Source organism: Suncus etruscus, chromosome 2 (assembly GCF_024139225.1).
Source record: "Suncus etruscus isolate mSunEtr1 chromosome 2, mSunEtr1.pri.cur, whole genome shotgun sequence".
NCBI classification, from domain to species: Eukaryota; Metazoa; Chordata; class Mammalia; order Eulipotyphla; family Soricidae; genus Suncus; species Suncus etruscus.
Window position 1 is genome coordinate 13184299 of NC_064849.1, and position 21256 is coordinate 13205554.

General features: G+C 40.8%; 1 protein-coding gene across 1 annotated transcript in view; it reads left to right on the forward strand.

Moving 5' to 3' along the window:
- LOC126001614 (uncharacterized) overlaps positions 1–21256 on the forward strand; it is a 73076-nt gene that overhangs the window by 51731 nt on the left and 89 nt on the right. The window contains exon 2 of the mRNA XM_049768894.1: positions 19275–21131. Coding sequence (XP_049624851.1) covers positions 19275–21131 — 1857 coding nt within the window. The remainder of the gene's footprint in view (positions 1–19274; positions 21132–21256) is intronic.

Below are 21256 nucleotides of genomic sequence, written 5' to 3' on the forward strand. Positions count from 1 at the left end.
TTTTTTTTTTTTTTTTTTTGGTCTAAGACTGTTGTCGGATCAGAGTTGGGAGGAAAGTAATGGAGCAATGCTATTTCTTAAGCACAGAAGTTCCTAAGCAGTCACATTCATCTTCTAAGATGAATCTCTTAAGAGGTTTTCTAATTCTTGTATATCTAGTATTTTTATTTTTATGAGAGGAGGGAAAAAATAAGTGCTCCATCTTTTGGAGGACCTGAGATTCTTTAATACCTTTTATTTTGTTATATTTTATTTGTTTATTTTGTTTTGTTTTTTGGGGGGTTGTCTTTGGGTCACACCCTGTGGTACTCAGGGATTACTCTTGGCCCTGTGCTCAGGGGTAACTCCTGACAGTGCTCAGGGGATCATATAGGATGTTTGGAATCAAACCCGAGTCAGCCGTACACAAGGCAAATGCCCTACTCACTGTGCTATTGCTAATATCTTTAAATTAAAATATTTTTATTTGATTTTTGGGTCACATCAGTGATTCTCATGAGCAATTCTTGGCTCTGCACTCAGGAAATACTCCTGGCAGTGCTCTGGGAACCGGTACTCAGGCTGCCAGGGATCAAACATGGGTTGGTTGCATGCAAGGCAAGCACCCTACCTACTAGACTATTGCTTCCACACCTAATGTCTTTGAATAGAATTTTAAATTTAAGGTGTCGAGGGCCAAAAACTATGGCCAAAAATGTAGGTTAGAGTGCATGCCTTGCATGTGGGTAATTCCAATTTTGATCCCTGGCATGACATGTTTTCCCAAGGATTGCCAAGAGCAACATAGACAGGAGTAGCTCCCAATCATCACTAGTCACAACTCAAAACTGGCCCATGAGGGGCCAGAGTGATAGCACAGTGACAAGGTATTTGCCTTACATGCAGCCAAAACAAGATGGACACTGGTTCGATCCCCAGCATTCATATGGTTCCCCAAGCCTGCCAGGAGTGATTTCTGAGTGCAGAGCCAGGAGTATCTCCTGAGCACCGGCTGGTGTGACCCAAAAATAAAATAATTTTTTCCATGAATACTTTAGATTAATATATATGTATACATACACACATATTATTTGGTTACTTTTATAAAATTCTGGCTTTTTCAAATTGCATCTTATAACTACTCTGATAGATTGTCAAGATATAATGGATAATATTAGCCTTTATAATGTGTATCTATCTGTTCTTTAGAAATTTCTAGGAAAATGTGTTTTCCTAGATGATAACTTCATTTCTTCCCCTGCTATTATTCTACACTTATTTTGCTATCACTATTGCAATTCATTTCTTCCACTTTAATATTTTATTTCATAATATGATCAATATTGAAATTTCACTAAATAATATTCAAAGCTATACTTACTTGTTTCTAGTTCGAAAGTGTGCTTTCAAATTTGAATACGATATATTCTTCATTCTTTTAAAAATATCCTTAATCATGCTTTGAAGTGTCTCTCCTATTTTGATATGGAAAATGAAGTTGAATATTTTCTTTCTGTATATCTACTGAGATAATATCTCTTTCCTGTTATCTTTATTTGTTACAAACTTTATGTAGAATAATTGCAATAATTAGTCATGAAGTGCTATATTTTTATTTTATTGGATTTGTTTTGTTAAAACTCTTCAGAATTTTTACATCTATGTTCAGCGGTTCCTAATGAGTTTCCCAGCTTCATAAAAAAAAAGCTGAAGTGCTTTCAGCTTTTTTGGTAAGATTGAAACTAAAAATTCATTTAAAAAATTATTTTCCTTGGGGCCCCGGTGGTGACCCAAGCTGTAGAATGCTTGTTTTGCACACACTAACCTAGGGTGGATGGACCGCACGATTTGATCCCCTGGCTTCCCATATGGTCCTCAAGCCAGGAGCGATTTCTGAGCGCATAGCCAGGAGTAACCTCTGAGCGTCACTGGGTGTGGCAAAAAAAAAAAGCAAAAAAAATTATTTTCTTGAGTAAGGAAGGAAAGAATCAAGAGAAAAGATCAAAGGAATTGTTAAGTCCAATAAGACATGAAATATGTCAGGTGTAAGAGTGCAGGACATAGGATTTATAGAAACATCAGATTTCTTTATATATGTGTGTGGTGTTTTTTATTTGTTTGTTTTGTTTTGGGGGCTACACCCGGAGGTGTTCAGGGGTTACTCCTGGCTCTGTGCTCAGAAATAGCTCTTGACAGGCTGGAGGGACCATATAAAATTCCGAGGACTGAACTTGGGTCTGTCTTGGGTTGGCTGCATGCAAGACAAACACCCTACAGCTATGCTGTCGCTCTGACTCCTATGTGTGTGTTTTTATGTATGTATGAAAAAATATAGTCACCATGAAATTACAATATTATTTATGATTGGGTTTCAGGCATAAAATGTTTCAAGACCAATCCCTTAACCTGTATCCACTTCCCTTCACCAATACCCCCAACCCTCCTACATGCTTCCAACCAATCTGCTTCTACAAGAGACGCCTTTAAAAAATACAAACTCTAGCACTATGATTTTTTTTAATTTTTTTTTATTTTATTTTAATTATGACAACAAAGATGCAAAGAAATAGGACAGGGTAAAGTTACAGTGGAAACCCAATCACCCATAAACAGGATTCTCGGTAGTCCCATCGATGATATCCCAGCCTTGAACTTTCAGCCAAAGAACATTAAGAAAAACAAAACTGAACCCATGTACAATACAATTACATTGTCCCTCAAATCCCCAGTTGTAGTACATATTATTTCTTAGCAGCACACCATATAATCTAAAGACATTAGACTTATGTAACTCCTTAAACATTGAGGGCAAAGTACATTTCTCTAGTTCCATGCACATGCTTACTAGTTTAAGTTAACCTCAAAAGTTTTAGTGGGTTGTTTTTCTTAAGGGTTGGAGTCAAGGGAACATAGTAAAAAATGATATTAAAGTGGCATTTGTTTGCATAGGCCCACCAAAACATAAGGGACATGGAAAGAAAAATTATGGTCTAAATACAAGGAGACCCTATCCCTGAAGTTTCCTGGCACAGGACTGGCTCTAGGCTCCAGGCAAACTAGTTTGTCCAATTCAAGTCATCATCTGTAGTGCAATACAATCTCCATTCCTCACATAGTCTCTGTTGTTGGTATCATGCTTCTGTATTAAAGATCCTGGGTGTCTGCATATCCCATATTGCAGTCAGGATGGTGCAGAGGCATCCTCTCGTTTCACCTCACACTTAAGGGGCAATAGAGAGAACCATGTCCTGTAGAGCAGATCATTGTTGTTGTCACGTCTTCTCAGTGTAAACGGAAGTCTCTTTTTAGGGGGTCGATGCCAGACCCTTGGTAGTGACTTTTCTGGTAGAGGACTGCTTCCATCTGTTGCTTATAAAAGACCTTGGATGTTTCGTAGATAGCTTGCCTGGTTCTGGCGTTGAATGGAGGATGCCCATTCATCTGAGGCCTGTGCCAGGTCATTATATCAATGTTCAGGGTGTAAGGTACATTGTACTGAGATTTATGAGATAAGAACTTATCTGTATGTATAGTGTTTTCCCATTTTAATGTGTCTATGCAAACAAGGGTCAATGCCATGAAGCGTTATTGGTGCATCTGGGAGGCAATAGGAACAAGACCAGCAATTTCCATGACATAGTTCAATCATAGGCATCAAACTGAGGGACAGTTTCACCAACAATCCTTACTGAACAGCTTACAAAGAAAAGACAAGATGAAAAGTGGATAGAAACATCATGGTAGAAGAATATATATAGAGTTACATCAGTTAAAGAAAATACCCATAAAATATTCAAAAGATATATGTGTTCAATAAGTGTTCAATTTGTGTCCTTCTAAATAGTTCTGGGATTTGTTAGATCTACTGTATGTCTTTGGTCAGAGATTAGAACTATGTGTTACTGAAGTTAAGAAGGGTGAATCTGGGGTACTGATGGTTAGGAGGAGCATTAGTTCGCGCGGGGGCTCTAGCCCCCGTGCGGTTTTCAAAATGTAGACTGGTATGAAATTGCCAGTGATAGCCTGTGTATAGCTGAGCAGTTATCTGCCACCCCCCAAATCAAACTCCACCCCTAAGCCAACCTCTGGAGCCGGGCCTGGGAGTGGGGAAAACCCAGGGTGCCCCATCAGCTCCCTCCCAGAAACCCACCTGGAGATCCGGAGGAAAGGGGGAGTGGGGGGTCGGGTGACCCAGGTCCAGGCCCCCCTACCCTAGGCCAGGCCAAGAGGCCGCTGGCACATGCGGAGGTCTGCCAGCTGCCCGCCCGTGCAGGCTAAAAATCCTGCTCAGGAAGGGGAGAGGGGACCCTCCCAAGCCTGAAGACAGGGATTTAAAGCCCAAACCCTAGGCCCGTCTCAGGACCCAACTGGGGAGTTGGGAAAACCCAGGGTGCCCATCAGCTCCTCCCAGAAACCCACCTGGAGGATCCGGGAGGAAAGGGGGGAGAGGGGGGTCGGGTGACCCAGGTCCGGGCCCCCCTACCCTAGGCCAGGCCAAGAGGCCGCTGGCACATGCGGAGAGGTCGGCCAGCTGCCCGCCCATGCCGGCTAAAAAATCCTGCTCCAGGAAGGGAGAGGGACCCTCCCAAGCCTGAAGGACAGGGATTTAAGCCCAACCCTAGGCCCGTCTCAGGACCCAACTGGGAGTGGGGAAAACCCAGGGTGCCCCATCAGCTCCTCCCAGAAACCCACCTGGAGATCCGGAGGAAAGGGGGAGAGGGGGGTCGGGTGACCCAGGTCCGGGCCCCCCTACCCTAGGCCAGGCCAAGAGGCCGCTGGCACATGCGGAGGTCTGCCAGCTGCCCGCCCATGCCGGCTAAATTCCTGCTCCAGGAAGGGAGAGAGACCCTCCCAAGCCTGAAGGACAGGGATTTAAGTCCAACCCTAGGCCCGTCTCAGGACCCAACTGGGAGTGGGGAAAACCCAGGGTGCCCCATCAGCTCCTCCCAGAAACCCACCTGGAGACCCGGAGGAAAGGGGGAGAGGGGGGTCGGGTGATCCAGGTCCGGGCCCCCCTACCCTAGGCCAGGCCAAGAGGCCGCTGGCACATGCGGAGGTCTGCCAGCTGCCCGCCCGTGCCGGCTAAAAATCCTGCTTCAGGAAGGGAGAGAGACCCTTTCAAGCCCGAAGGACAGGGATTTAAGCCCAACCCTAGGCCTGTCTCAGGACTCAGCCTGGGAGTGGGGAAAACCCAGGGTGCCCCATTAGCTCCTCCCAGAAACCCACCTGGAGATCCGGAGGAAAGGGGGAGAGGGGGGTCGGGTGACCCAGGTCGGGGCCCCCCTAACCTAGGCCAGGCCAAGAGGCCGCTGGCACATGCGGAGGTCTGCCAGCTGCCCGCCCAACTAGCACTATGATTTTTATTACTATTGCTGATAGGGTTTTATACATAACACTACCACATTTTAGCACCACCTCCTCATGTTTGAATGCGTTCCCTCCACTGTAGGCAGTTTCCCCCACCTGCCCTAAGTCCCCTGAAGGGTCTTGTTTCAAATTGAATACTCATTCTCATTTTCTTTGTTTCCACTGTCTTTGGGTATTCATTATTCCACCATTATATTTCTTTCTATCCCCCATGCAAGACAGGTCATTCTGTGTTGATCGCTCTTCCCCTGACTAATTCAACATAATACTCTCCAGGTCATTCCATGTAGCAGAAATGGCATGACTATCCTTCTTAGAGCCAAATACTATTTAATTGTGTTTCTTTATTTAGTTATCTATTCTTGGACACTTAGGTCATTTTCAGATTTTGACAATTGTGGTCAGTGCTTGCAAGAAACATAGGAGTGCAAATATCTTTCCTTCATTTTGTTTTGGAGTCTTTAGGATATATTCCAGAAGTGGAGTTGCTGGATCAAATGGTAGCTCATTTTTCTATGTTTCTTAGGAATGCCCACATTATTTTCCAGAAAGGTTGGACTAGTCGCCATTCCCACCAGCAATGAATGAGAGTCCACTTCTCTCTTTATCCACACCAGTACTGGTTGTTCTTGAAGAATATCAGTTTCATACCTGCATTTCTTAAGAACAAACTTGGGTTTAAATGAAACACCATGAGTTGATTCTCCTGGTGGAAACAGGGATCAACCATTCCTAGGCGAGAATCACCCCATAAGGCTATTGTTTCAGTTCTGCCTGGACATGCTCCCTCCCTGAGCTGGCATAGCCCTGCCCCAGGCCACACCCGATAACCTCATGCTGAGCTGTTAGATTTTTTTTTTTTACAGAAGTCAGTTTTGTACTAGAACTCAGGAGTCCTAGAGTCTCTTTTACCCCAACAAAAGGTGCAACTACACTTGGCCCTGACAAGTGAACACACCCAGCAGGATCACAGTCTTGACTCCACTAGGTCCCTGCTTCAGGCAATCAGACAGGCTTATAGTCACAGTCAGTTCAGAACCAAAGGAAGCTCCCCCAAAGTGGGCACTTCACAATCCAATCCCCATCCAAAGTCAGAGGACACCAAACACGATGAACTCCCAAAAGATTCAATTTTGCATGTCGTTTTGTAACTCACCATGTCAGGGATATACTAGGGAGTGGCAGAACCCTGAAGGCCGTATGAGGTTGTCCCTAGTATGTGCCTTGGAGGAGTTGTTCTGAGGAAACAGTTGAGAGCTGCTATCCCAGTTATTGCAGCAGGTGGCAAATACCTCAGAGGTGAGCCCTGCCCATTAAACTATAAATTGGAGCAGTCATTATCAAATGGTACTTGCAAACTATTCCCTCTTAACTATGAAGGTAGTTAAGAAATTCAAGTGTGCTGAATGGTTGTAATTTTGGTACACATGACCACAATTTCCAGGTCAGTTGGACTATGATGCCTCACAGACTTCTAGACACCAACAAGTGTGATCTAGAAGCTAGAGCCCAGGCTACTTAGAACTTGGAGCTAACAACAGCAAGTACAGGAAACAAGGGGCACAAATCTGCCTATTGTTATACAGATATACATAGAGCAGACCCATAGGCATCAGACTGATGTTGCAAACATTTAAGAAATCCTAATGGCATTTTGGTTGCCAAAAATTAGTAAATGCACAGACATTATTAGCCTGATATGTGAACAGTAGGACAGGATCACTTCTCAGCCCACCCAGAACTTAGAATTTCCTGAAGACTCCCACAAAACAGTAGTCCAGGAAAGTCTACAACTACAGCAGAATTTTCCATTTTTCTCTAAGATGATTCTAGAGCAACAATTCACTTGGTGTTCGCAAACTGAATAAATCATTTGAAGAAAAATAAGCTCAAAGAAATATAAAAACTCATTCAAGCAGAAATGAAAGAACTAAGAAATACAGTACCAAAAATCAGGAGAATGAAAGAAGCCAAAAATTGAATCATTGTCCTTGAGGACAAGGCACCCAACTTCATCAATAAAAAAGAGATTTTTTTGAGGGGCTTAAAGAGATAGTATAGTAGGTAAGGAGCTTGCTTTGAATATGATCAACCTGGATTCAATCTAGATGGGTTGTTACATTTCAAAAGCCTTGAGTGAAGAGCAGAGGGATGAGGGCAGAAATCTTTGTATTGGAATAAAATAAGGTGTGACCTAACAGTTAATCTCACTTATTAGTTCTAGGAATGTTTGAAAGTTTCCTTTGAATTTTCTAGAATATAATCGTGTCTTCTGCAAACAAAAGTTTTAGTAATATTTGTTTCTTTTTTCTGTATGTACATCATGTATGTGTGTGGGTTGTGTTGGAAGAGTTTGACTTTAACTTCTAGTAATGTGTTGAACAGAATAAATAAAAAGTAAGATCTCTACCTTGAACCCAATCTTTGAGATAATAATGTAACTAGCTAGTTACCCACCATTAATTTAAATATCTTTTGAGTTTTTTGTTTATACTTTTATTAGTTTTCCAGAGATACAGAATCCATAGAGGATTGTGTGTGAGTGGGATGGGAGGGAGAAAGAGAGAGAAGAGGGAGATACGATGAGAGGGATAGAGAAAGGGGCAAAGAGAGAAGAGGATGGAGAGAGAATTGATAAAGCCATTTGATAATTATATTTAGTTTAGGTGTGAACTGGAGAGCAAGAAGGCTACTATTATAAAAACTGGATACATAAGTCCAAGAACTTATGCTTGCCCATATTGGTGAAGATTTTTTTACTCAATATATTTAATCAAATTCTAAACACCCTCATAAATAGTCAGAAATAATGTTTTACCAGTGGGCATTCCTTATCACAGATCAGTTTGCACAACATTAGAGTGTTATTTAACAAGATGGGATTATTGTCTGCTATTCTGAATGTCACTATTCTGATATATCACTTTTTATTAGTCTAATGACAAATTTTGTTGAATGTTGAATCAGATTTGCACACCTAGAAATATCTATCTCTATATATCATATATATCATACATAAAGTTATCTTTTCTAGGAAATATATAGTAAATTGGCTTATTTAATGACTATCAGAATACTTAGTTTATCTAATCTTATTTAATTTTAGCAATTTTTGTGTGTTTTGAGTATTTGAACCATTTATTCTGTTGTAGAATGTTGAGCAAAATTATTAGTAACATTTTCTCATCCTTTTAGTAATTGTGACCTTTGTGGCATTGCATGTCCCGTTCTCTTGGGAACTGTAAATGATTTAGATCATCCAACATCCTTTGGCTTTGCACTGAACTGCCCAGCCCAATTAGCCACCTCTCATTGGAAAAGGTCCTTAGACTTCTTGAGCACCACTGGAGAGTATCTACCATAAAAGATGAAAGATTATAGCCCTAAGTTATAATAACAAACAGCTATTGTTGCAGTGGTGCTGCATTATAGTTCTATAATCTTCAAATCTTTACTTTGGGTTTACTCTGTCCCCAGGTTATTTGTGACCAAGCTAGTTGTAAAAAGACTGGCAGGACTGGGTCAATAGCTCATAGGGGTGGAATGCATGCCTTGCATGTGTAAGACCCCAAGTCAGACTATCAGAAACATATTCTGCTCCAATTACTAAGAATCACAGTGGCCCCAGAGCACAAAACCATCAGATCCACACCACTTATCCGAGTATCACCAGAAATAGACTATGGGCTCTGAGCCTCCCCCTTTAAAAAATGACTGATAGACTATAGCTTTCAATCTCCATGTTTAACTTAGAAAATAAGTATAACTTAAGAGCATTTAGAATTTTTAGAGAAAATAAATAAATAGCCTTTCTTTATTTCTCCCAAATCTAATAAGGTGGGCATACAGGCATTATGGTGCTACATTCATAGAAAAGTAGAGTAAGGGACCGGAGAGATGGCATGGAGGTAAGGTGTTTGCCTTGCATGCAGAAGGACTGTGGTTCCAATCTTGGCATCCCACATGGTCCCCTGAGCCTGCCAGGAGCGATTTCTGAGCATAGAGCCAGGAGTAGCCCCTGAGCCTGCCGGGTGTGACCCCCTCCCCCCAAAAAAGTAGATTAAAACGAGTGAAATGACAAGCAAACAAAAACCTAGCTGTCGGCTGTACATTGATACTGAGAACCCTTGCCATAGAAGGATCAGAATTAAGAGTCCTATAGTGCTCAAGGGTTACTCCTGGCTCTATGCTCAGAAATGTCTCCTGGCAGGCTTGGGGGACCATATGGGATGCCAGGATTTGAACCGATGACCTTCTGCATGAAAGGCAAATGCCTTACCTCCATGCTATCTCTCCAGCCAGTCCTGTGCTTCTTACCAGTGTTACTACTCATTCTCATTGCTACACTATTAGGGAAGCATGCACCATAACAAAATCAAGGTGTCAGCAGGGCTGTCTTCCCATTTGAAGGATCAAGGAAAGAATCCAGTATCTTGCCTTTTCTAGCCTCTGAGGTTTCCCTCCTTGCCCTTGTTCTTATCATTCAAGTTCCTGCCATTTCTTGAATTACCTGTTCTCTGCTTTCTTCAACACTTCTCTGACTTGCCTATTTTTTCCCTTTTAAGATGTTACCATTACATTAGGCTTACCTTGAGATTCTAGGATCATTTCTAAATGTGAATAGCTAAATTCTCTCTGGTGAGATTGGACTACAGGGTTGAAACTGTGAATTATTTATTTATTTATTTATTTATTTTTGGTATTTGAGTCACACCCGGCAGCACTCAGGGGTTACTCCTGGCTCTATGCTCAGAAATGGCTCCTGGCAGACTTGGGGGACCATATGATTTGCCAGGATTTGAATCACTGAACTTCTGCATGCAAGGCAAATGCCTTACCTCCATGCTATCTCTCCAGCCCCGAAACTGTGATTTTTTTTTCAGAATTGAACTGGGCTGAGCACACACACACACAACACACACACAACACACACACACACACACAAATACCTGCCACCAGAGAACCCAGCAACTCCCACCCACAGCTGCCATCTTCCAAGCAGAAAAATGGCCTGATTCCCCCACCAAGCTCCAAAAGAAATTAATACTACAATTATTTCTTAAGTAGCCCAGTCCAAGATGATACTTCTGTGGCATTCTCAGAAAGGGGGGGGGGGCAGATTCCCCTTTCTGTGTGAATGACAGCAACTCAGTGCCACACCCTAAATTCTCTAACAAAAAAGCTTTGTGACTTCACCTTAAAATTTCTAAGCCACCAAGTTTGATTCAGAGCTACAAATCCTGGACCATGCTGCTGACAAGTCAAAATTTTATAATAGCATTACAGGAAATCTAACGGGAAAGTTACATAATAATATACCAAGCTCAGTGAGCCTGAGCAGTAATATAGAAGACTCAATCGACATCACTATTGCCAAGTAAATCCTTAGACACTGACTTTAGTAACACCATACAGAGATCTAACAATTATTTCAAATGGACTCCCATTGATCTTGGTTTTGATAATTCCAATTGCCTTTGTGTTATAACAAACAATGTGGAGTAAATTTGTTTGTGCCTGCAAGGAAGCTGACTATGGTAGTGGAAACGGGGAAACAGGGGACACTGGTGAAGGGAAGTTCACACTGGTGACGGGATTGGAGTTTGTACATTTAATGCCTTAAATGACTATTATGAAGAACTTGGTAAATCATGATGTTATAAAATAAATTAGGGGGGAAAATGGACATTTGGAGTGTCTGACATTCATATACAATTGGCAGGGGAGTGAGAAAGTAAAAAAATGAATGGAAAAGTTTTTAATTTATTAAGATATTAAATATATACCTGGAGGAACCAAAGTGATAGTTTAACAGATCAAGTGTTTACTTTGCATATGAATGACCTGAGTTTGATCCCCAGCACCCCAGAGTCCCCCTGCACCCAAGGAGAGTTATCCAAGTGTAGATCCAGGAGTAATAACTCCTGAGGAGGGCTGGATGTGGCTCTCAAACAAAACAAAATAAAAACATATACCTGGTTATATACACCAATTATTCCATTACTTAATTTACTCAAGATAAATGAAAATAAACATCTATGTAAAAGCAGATATATAGGGGTCTGAGAGATAGTACAGACTCAGGCTCTTGTCCAATATGGGACTAATTCCAGTTTGATTCCTAGGACCTCTTATAGTACCTGAAATACCACCAGATCACAGAGCCTGAAATAGTCCCTGGGCTGCTGCCTAAAACTCCTACTAAAACAAAATAAAACAAAAACGTAACTGGACTATAATGTTCATTATAACTTTATTTGGAAAAAACAAAACCTGGGCATAACTCAAATTTCAGGTGCATAAATAAGCCACTTTTGATACATCTACACAAGACAACACTTTATGGAATAAAAGAAAACAGATTATTGATACTTACAACATAGAATATTTCAAAATGGCAATACGAAGTCAAAAACCAAGGCAAAATAATACATATTGTATGGTTCCATCTATATGGAATTATAAAACACGCAAATAAATCTACAGTAGCAAGTAAAAACTGGAGGAGGAAGGTGGCTAGATCTGGGTGAGTCTGGAGGGATGGATTAAAAAGAAGCATGTGATAGCTTAGGAAAGCAAGGAATATGCTTATTACCTAGTCTGTTGTTGTGGTTTCACACATGCATGTGAAAACTTTAATTATACATTTAAAATAGATGTAGTTAGGGGCCGGAGGGATAGCACAGCGGTAAGGCGTTTGCCTTAGGTGCAGAAGGACAGTGGTTCAAATCTTGACATCCCATATGATCCCCCGAGCCTGCCAGGCGTGATTTCTGAGCAGTGAAGCCAGGAGTAACCCCTGAGCGCTGCTGGGTGTGACCCAAAAACCAATAAAATAAAATAAAATAAAATAAGATAAAATAGATGTAATGTCAATTATACCTCAATAAAGTTGTTAAAAAAAAAAAAGAAAAACAAGAGTCATGGATTTGGCCATGCAGAAAGCATTTGCCAGGGTGATTTCAATAGGGATTTCAAAAGATAGTGGACATCAATGAGCATAGTATAGAAACTAGTCTAATATTATTGCAGACTTATATTTGAAAAAGAAGTCAAGATTTACATTGCTTTAAATGTACGTTTTGCTTTTAATGTATGGTAAAAATAATCTATACTTAATTAAAAAATTTAGAAGACAAGAGGAAAAATACATGGTAGACGTAAACCAGATACATCAGTAAACACATGAATGTTTGCTAGTTAAATTCTAGTTATGGAAAGTGGAAATATTAAATTTTGAAAATTCTCCTATTTGAGAACTACATCTAAAGAACACAGAAAGTTTAGGGAAAAAAATGAAAGGAAAATACATTCAATACAAAATACTAATTTAAAACTGGCATATTTATATTATTAGGGAAGATAGCTTTTAAAGTAAAAGCTTTTACTGGAGATAAAGAGGATTACTACATAATTTTTTAAAAGAGCCACAAACCAGCAAGATATAGCAATTCTAAACTTGTTTATCTACTAAGGTATTCCAGTATGCAAATTAAGAGATGATCAAATTAAAAGATGAAATTGGCAAATACAGCCAATACAATGCAGCCAATACAGCAAATACAGAGGTGATTTCAACATACTTTTAACAATAGATGAAGAATTCTAAAATGACTGAGAACTTAAATAAAATTGTTAAGCTTGATCTAATGAGCACTTATTATTATTATTATTATTATTATTATTATTTTTGGCTTTTGAGTCACACCCGGCGGTGCTCAGGGGTTACTTCTGTGCTCAGAAATAGCTCCTGGCAGGCACAGGGGACCATATGGGACACCGGGATTCGAACCAACCACCTTTGGTCCTGGATCGGCTGCTTGCAAGGCAAACACCGCTGTGCTATCTCTCTGGGCCCTAATGAGCACTTATTAAAACCTCTAATAACCATTAGAGATTACATATTCTTTTAAAACACCCAAAGGATGTTTAAAATAAGACCCTGTATTGTACTATCAGACCAACTTCAACTGATTTTAAAGAATCAATATTACATATTCTCTGATAGAATAAAATTAAATAGAAATAAGAAGCAAAAAATACTCAGGACTTTTCTAAATAAAGTATAGGTCAGTTTCCATAATGGACTTAGGGAGAAATCAAAACTGCTATTTGATATAAGACAGAATTGGAATTTTAAAGGTAGATTTAGTGTAATATAGATTGATTTATAATGATGAATATATGAAACAAAGTGTAATGTGTTTGCCTGAGGGAAGATTTGGGAGTAGTTAATGGTCTTTGATTTTTCTTTTCTGGCCTTTGTTTCTGCTGGATCTCTTTTGGAGGGGGCTCCAGCCTTCTTTAGGTCAGTACTGGCACCAGTTAAAGGTCTTATCAGGACTTAGTTCCTGTGTCCACAAAATGGTCCTAGCAGCTTGAGGGCTAGTGACAAAGTAACTTCTTTAAATCTGACTCTTGGTTTTATCACATGCCAAGAATTCATTGATATGTGTGTGGGTGGTGGTGGTGGGGGTGGTGGCTTCCCTATCTGCCCACTTGCCTGCCTGATTCAATATTCTCCAGATCCATCCATTTAGCAGAAAATTGCATGATTTTATCTTTTATTATAGTCAAGCAATATTCTATTGTTTGTGTGCCATATCTTTATTCACTCATCTGTTTTCAGATACTTGGGTGGTTACCAGATTTGGGCTATTGTGAGTAGTGCTATAATGAATATACAAGTACAAATGTCTTTTTTGAATAGATTTTTTGAGCCATTGGGGTAGTACCAAGAAGTGGAATATCTGGATCATTTGAAAGTTCAATTCATAGTTTTTGGAGACATATCCATATTTGTTTTCCAAAAGTCTGGACCAGTCAACATTCCCACCAATAGTAAATGAAGGTTCTTTTTTCTCCATATCTTACCAATACTGGTTGTTTTTCATATCTGTGATGTGCACCTGTCTCTCTGATGTGAGATATTTCATTACTGTCTTTATTTGCATTTTCCTGATGATGAATGAGGAAGAGCATTTTTTCCATGTACCTTTTGATCATCTTTATCTCTTTATTAAGAAAGTTTTATTTATCTCTTCATCACCAAGAATGATACCTGAGGCAGACGTAGGCAGTAATTTCTAAGAACTGCAAAGTGTGGTCCAAAACAAACAAACAAAAAGATTCTAAAACTCCTATTAAAAATGGGGAGAGTAAATGCAGAGACATTTTGGAATAAGATAGATCGATAAAATGAAAAAGTGCTCATCATCACTTATTATCAGGGAAATACAAAATCAAGTTAAAAATAAAATATCATTTCATACCAGTGAGAATGGTGCATATCAGAACACTGGAAACAATCAGTTTTGGAGGAATGTGATGGAAATAAAATGCTCATACACCATTGATGGTCCAACTTCTATGGAAAATAGTATGAACATAAAAGTAAGATTAGAGATGCCATATGACCTAGCTCATTGGTATCTACCAGGATACAAAAACACTTATTTAAAAGAACATATGCATGATTTATTCATTGCAGCACTTAATACAATATCTAGGCTATGAAGTCAGTCTAGGTATCCAACAACAGAAGAGTAGATAATGAAGGTATCCTATATTTATGCAATGGAATACTATGCAGCTCCAAGGAATGATAAAATCAAGTTATTTGCTGTAATTTTAATGAAAATAAATGAAACTTAATGAAGTAAGTCATACGATAATTTCATTAGTCTGTAACAGATAAATAATAGAACAAGAGAATGCAAGCTATAATAAGGGGATACCTAGATTACACTTGATCCTAGATTATAAAAATGAAAAGGTAAGAAATCAAGTTGAGAAAAAAGAAGGTGGAAGTAATAGGGACAGTGGTCTCAGGTACATCAGCGGTATAAAAGTGTAGCTTATATGTATTTGTACATATATGCAAACATACATTGTGTACACATATATACACATACACATGTATGTAACAACCAAACTTTAAAATATGTTTGTCAAGGAGGCAGGCAAGAAGGTGAGAGGAGAGGGGTGGAGAGAAGTTGACACTGGTAATGAGATTGGTGTGGGACTATTGTATGCCTGGATCTCAGTTATTAATAGCTTTATAAAACATGATATCTTAGTAGAAAATAATTTAAAAAAATCAAATAATAAAAAAATCAAAATAAGAAACAGTGGGTAAATTGCACATAGCTAACTCGTCTGCAATCCCTATACCCCTAACCCCACCAGAAATGCTCCCTCAGCACAAAGCCAGGAATAAGTACTGAACACCACTGTGTGTGTGGCCCAACCCAAATCCAAATATTTAATTAAAAAGTAAGAATAAACAAATAAAACACCCCTCTTGGTAAAAAGAATGGATGGACATGAAAAGGTGTAGAGATAAAATATAAGAACTGTTGGTACTGGAACTATAGTACAGTGTATAGAGCATTTGCCTTGCATGCAGCCAACCCACATTTTATCTTGGCATCCCACATGGTTCTACCAGCACCACCATGATTAATTCCTGAGCACAGAGTCAGGAGTAACCCCTGAGCGTCACTGGGTGTGTCCCCCAAACAAAAATATAGATAACACTGTTATTGAGGTATTTGAGACCAAAAGTAAGGATTATTCTGTTTGAGGGAGCTATCTTGCCAGTAATAGATTAGGGGAGAGGGAAACATCAGATTGGTTGTGGTGGGGTGCTTAAGCATTTGAAAACACTACTTTTCTCTCCCCAGTGGACTTGATCAACAGGTTATCCCTTTGGGCAGGACTCCATAGCAGCTCACCTTCTTACAGGAGAAAGTCCAAACACTTGGCCCGAGTGTGTGAAGACACAAATAGAAACAAACATTCAGGAAATTACAAGACAGCTTTTCTGCTCCAGTTCATTGTAATTTGGGGACATGGAAATACTCAAAGAGTTAGAATATATGCTTTATGTGAGGGAGTTTCAGATCTCATTCCTAGCCAATGCATGATTCCCCAAGGAGCACCAGATATGGCCCCCAAGCAATAAATTTTTTAAAAGTTTCAATTTGACCCTCTGCTCAGCCCCATAAGAACTCTGAACTTCAGCATAAATAAACAAACATGTGGACTCTGGATTTAACTGCCAGGTCAAACTTTGAAATTATATGAATATATGTGAAGGATTGCACCTGAATTAATGCAGGAAGAAACTGTTTTCATAATCTATATATTTTTTGGTTTTTGGGCCACACCCGGTGACACACAGGGGTTACTACTGGCCATGTGCTCAGAAATCAACTCTGGCTTGGGGGACCATATGGGATGCCAGGGGATCAAACTGCGGTCCGTCCTAGGTTAGTGCGTGTAAGGCAAACACCCTACCACCTGCGCCACTGCTCTGGCCCCTATTTTTATAATCTTTGAAATATAAGCTTAGCTGAATCAATTTAGAAAATGTTTTTCTAAAAATTGACTTTTTAGTATTTCAGCATTTGTACCTTCAGGAACACAAAACTTGTTATTACATAATACTAATTATTGTGATATTATATTTTCACTATTTTTATAATATTTTATTATATTTTTATATTTTACAGCTTTCATTTTTACTTAGATAGAATCAGGCCTCTTGCCAAAATTTATAAGACTGAAAAGAAAAGGTTAATGTTAGTTAACCGGTATACTGGTTCTCTTTGACTTCAGCCTCTTCCTCCACTTCTCCCACCAGCAATGTCCCAAGTCCTGATGATCAGCCAAGAAGAACATTGGCAAAATGGGAAGGGGAGTACTGAAGGGCATGTGTGTGCCTGGAATGATCCTCAAGCATTTATGGCATAACAAATGTCAGATCCTTGTTAATTGAGAACTTTAGACTCAGCGCTTAGAACACGTGAATATGAATACCAATATGAGTATGACTGTAAATTTAAGCTACAACTGGTTGAAAGGACTGATGAATATTCTATAGGCAGGAGATCAGTTTAGGGTTTCCTGATATGGTTGACAAGATGAAGGAATGGAGGAGCTCCCGAAGACAAAAATTGTATACTAAGTAAGAACAGAACAAACCCAGTGCTGCCTTCTCTGATCACTTGTGCATGATACAAACTTGCCATTGCACCATTCTTCATGCTTGCAAAGGCATGTTTTCATTCATATCTTGCTCATCCTCACCATGATGTGGGAGGTCTGCAGACCAGAGGCTGTTATTCCTTCTGTACAGTCCACATGACTGCACCATAGAGTCAGACTGTTAAAACAAGTCTCTGCAGAAGATCGTGGGAGACCCTGGCTAACTTCACTCCTCTTTCCTATTGAACAATCCAGATGGTTTGATTTAGTACAATTCCTTTCCTAGTCCCAACTCTTTCCTGCTTTGCAACACATTTAAAATTGTTGTATCATATTATCCCTCACTTTCTGAATATACCTTTTTTCTTAAACTCACAGGCCACAAGCTCTGGGGTATGTAGATGTGTGTGTGTGTGTGTGTGTGTGTGTGTGTGTGTGTGTGTCTCCTATCAGTGAAGGATGATTAATACTTTGAGAATGACCATTCTGAGAAACAGTATTTGAGAAGAGTTAGTGTATGAATAGTTCTTCACAAAATGGAAACTTGACTGATGTGGGGCTGAGGGCTCACTTGGCCATGGGAATCCTCAGGGGCGTTAGGTACAGCATTATCACAAAAGTTTAAAGTATGGCTTATACTAATAGTTGCTGCATATACCTAGTTTCTTGATAATACTATGCATGCTAGATAAATATGTTGAAAGAAGCAAGACCCACCACCACCACCAAAAACATTTTTTTATAAAATGGAACCCTACTACATTTTCTGAGCATCTGGAATGTAGAGGCAAAACTCCAGAAAAGGCCAATTCAGACTGTGTGACAGAAAACAAATAATTTATTAGAGAGGAAATAGGAGGTGAGGGAACAGGATTTAACTGGGGAGGGCAGGGACTTCTTGGGGAAATGGAAATATTCTGTTTATCTTGCAGATAGTTACACATATCTACACATTTTCAGAGTGCATTGATCTATATACTTTCATTCCTTTTGTGTGTTTTGATATCACACCCAGAACCTCAGATATGTGAAGTATGTACTCTGACTCTGAGCTATATCTCCAAGCTTTCATAGACCCAGTACACATCATACACTTTAAATCAGGGGTCTCAAACTCAATTTACCTGGGGGCCACAGGAGGCAAAGTCGGGGTGATCCTTGAGTGCAAAGTCAGTAGTAAGCCTTGAACATTGGGGGTGTGTGACCCAAACAACTCAAACAAAACAAAACAAAACAAAGATTCCTCTAGGGCAGGGCCACAAAATGTTGTATGGAGGGTCGCAAATGGCCCGCAGGCCGTGAGTTTGAGACCCCTGCTTTAAATGGATGCACACAAATCGATATCTCAACAAGTTAGCAAAGCAACGTGTAGTAAGAGAAAGAAAATATGCACATCTTAGCTCAATTCTCTTATTTTCTTCCAGTTCTCAAAGCTGGCATGGGCAATTATAGCATCCAAAAATGTATGTGTAATTTCAATATTATTTTTTGTTTCCAGCAAACCAACCTCAAAAACCACTTTTAAGTATCTGAGCTATGACTTGAATCCAGATAGTTACGTAAGAACAAACAGATTATAAAGCAAACATATATTAATTTGTTCTTTCTTGCTGGAAACATTCGGCAAGGAAGTTGCCATGACTCATACAATGTATTTGTACTTAAATTGTATATCTTCACTGGCCTGTTCAGATTTTATGAAAGGATGGCTTTAACTATGTGTGGTTTTCTTCCTATTGTTTGGGTTTGGCTTCATTGCTTTGTGTCCCTGCTAATAAAGGGTAGATTCAGGTTTACCTCTTTTCCTAGGGGCACCAGCAAATTAATAAGCTGTTTCTGAGCCTTTCTTTTCTTTTCTCCTGACAAAGGCTGTGTGTTGGAAACACCATTGCAAATAGCTCAAGTCCCATCTCTCACTCCTGTCCTTGCCCTTCCAGACTCCAGAGCCGGAGGTACAGCCTGGTGAGGACGAGACAAAAGACAAAGTGCTGTCTTCAGCAACTCCCAGAGATTCAGAGCCCCAAGAATGGAGCCTGGACACAGACCAGGATGACTCCGAGATGCTGTCCCACCAGAGTGAAAGTCAATCGGATACAAAAACTGAGCCCTTTGAGAGTGCCTCTGACTCCGAATCTCTGTCTGAGGACTGCACCCCTCCAAGTGACAACTTGTCGGACAGAGGAACACATTGGAGGGACACTGAGGTGTCGGCAGCCAACTCTCAGGAACAAGATCTGATAGACACCCCTGAATCTGATCCAGAGGAAGAGCTAGATTTGCCCCCTGACTCTACCACAGAGACTTACCAAAATGAGGACCTTGACCTTACTGCAGTGAGTGGAGAAAAGCAGGTAGGATGCAGCCAAGTCATTGTGGACAGGTGTGAGCATGCGTCTCCTCCCACAGGGACCCCTCAGCACCCAGGAGACTGGCAGGACGCCATGGGCATCCACATGCTCCAGCCAGCAAAGCACTTTGGGGGACTTTCTGCTTTTTCTCGTCAGAAATCCAGGTCTGAAAGCTGTCTGGGTATCCCAGTGGCCAGGCCCATCCTTCTGTGCTGCTGTGAACTGGGTCAGGGCTGGCTGCATAACCAAAACAGAGCCACGGGACTAGTGCTGCCTGGCAGAGTTTCACAGGCTCACACCGTCCCTTCCAGAGCCCCCCAGATGAGAAAAGAAAGTGGTTCTGTAAAGCATCCTGATTTGTTTTGGCCTCCATTTGACTTTGATGCCCCCTGCCAGCCTCCTTTGGGAATGTCTTGCTTTCTCTGCATCAAGTGTCATGATAACACTCCAGCCAATCTTTATGACAAAGACAGACCATTCCTAGGATGCTGCTGTCTGCACATGAGGAAACTAGTCAGGGCTCACTCTATAGAATGGTTTCCTGTAAGACACCCCAAGGATCTCCAAGAACAGAACTTTGTGAATTTGGGCACCCATTTGAAGGAAGGGATCATAGAACAAGAACACAAAAAACCTCAAAACTCTCTTTTCATGGCTTCTGCCCAAGAATTTTCTCTCGGTGGTACACCCCAAAAGAGGACTCCATGTTTACAAGGTCAACATAAATGCTGTACTCCCTGCTGCAAGAGGGCTTTTCAGCACACACCCTCTGAACTTCTCTTGCTAGAAAACCAGTTGCGACAGGATTCTGGGTCCTGCCCAGCGTCTTCATGCCTTACTACAGAGCTGGGGAGCCTCACTGCAGAAGAAGTGCTGGTACCTATAACCTGCAAGTCAGAACAGAGCCCAGAACATAGTCTGGAGGAGCCCCGAGGTTTTGGCCTCACACCAAGCACCGCTGATGGGAGTGATAAACAAAAGCATCTTCAAGACATTTCTGTTGAGGCAGGAAACTCGACTAATAATTACACATCAAAGTATGTTCTCAGTGAGAACAGAGAGCTACCTGCTAGGGCCAAGTTCCCACATCGTACTGGCAATAGCGGGTCACGATGGTGGAACAGAGTCTGGCTGGGTCACCCTGGAGCAAATGAAAACTCAGATGCTCCAGGGACCACCCTGAAATCTAGTGCAACAGACACTTCAGAAGGAGTCAGAGATGGGGTAATTCTGCTCTTCAACTGTGATGAAAGTGCCTTGGAGAACTTTTTAGAAACAACCCCCACTCTGTCTCACTGCAATGGTGGCAATACAGAGTGTAGGCAGGAGCTGCAGGAGGACTCCAAAGCTGGTCAGGGTGGTCTGCATCTGGAACCTGTAGCGGACACATCTATGGGCAGTGATGTTTCTGTTGAGCAGAAAAGGCTGCAGGATACCAGGGAGAATGTGGGTCACCTTCCAGAAATACAGTCCTGTGCAGGTGTGAAGGAAAGACCTGGGTCTCTGCCCAGTATTGGAGTGACCCGCTGTGAGTCTGCTGGGACCAGGGAAACACTAAGTACTGGCACTGA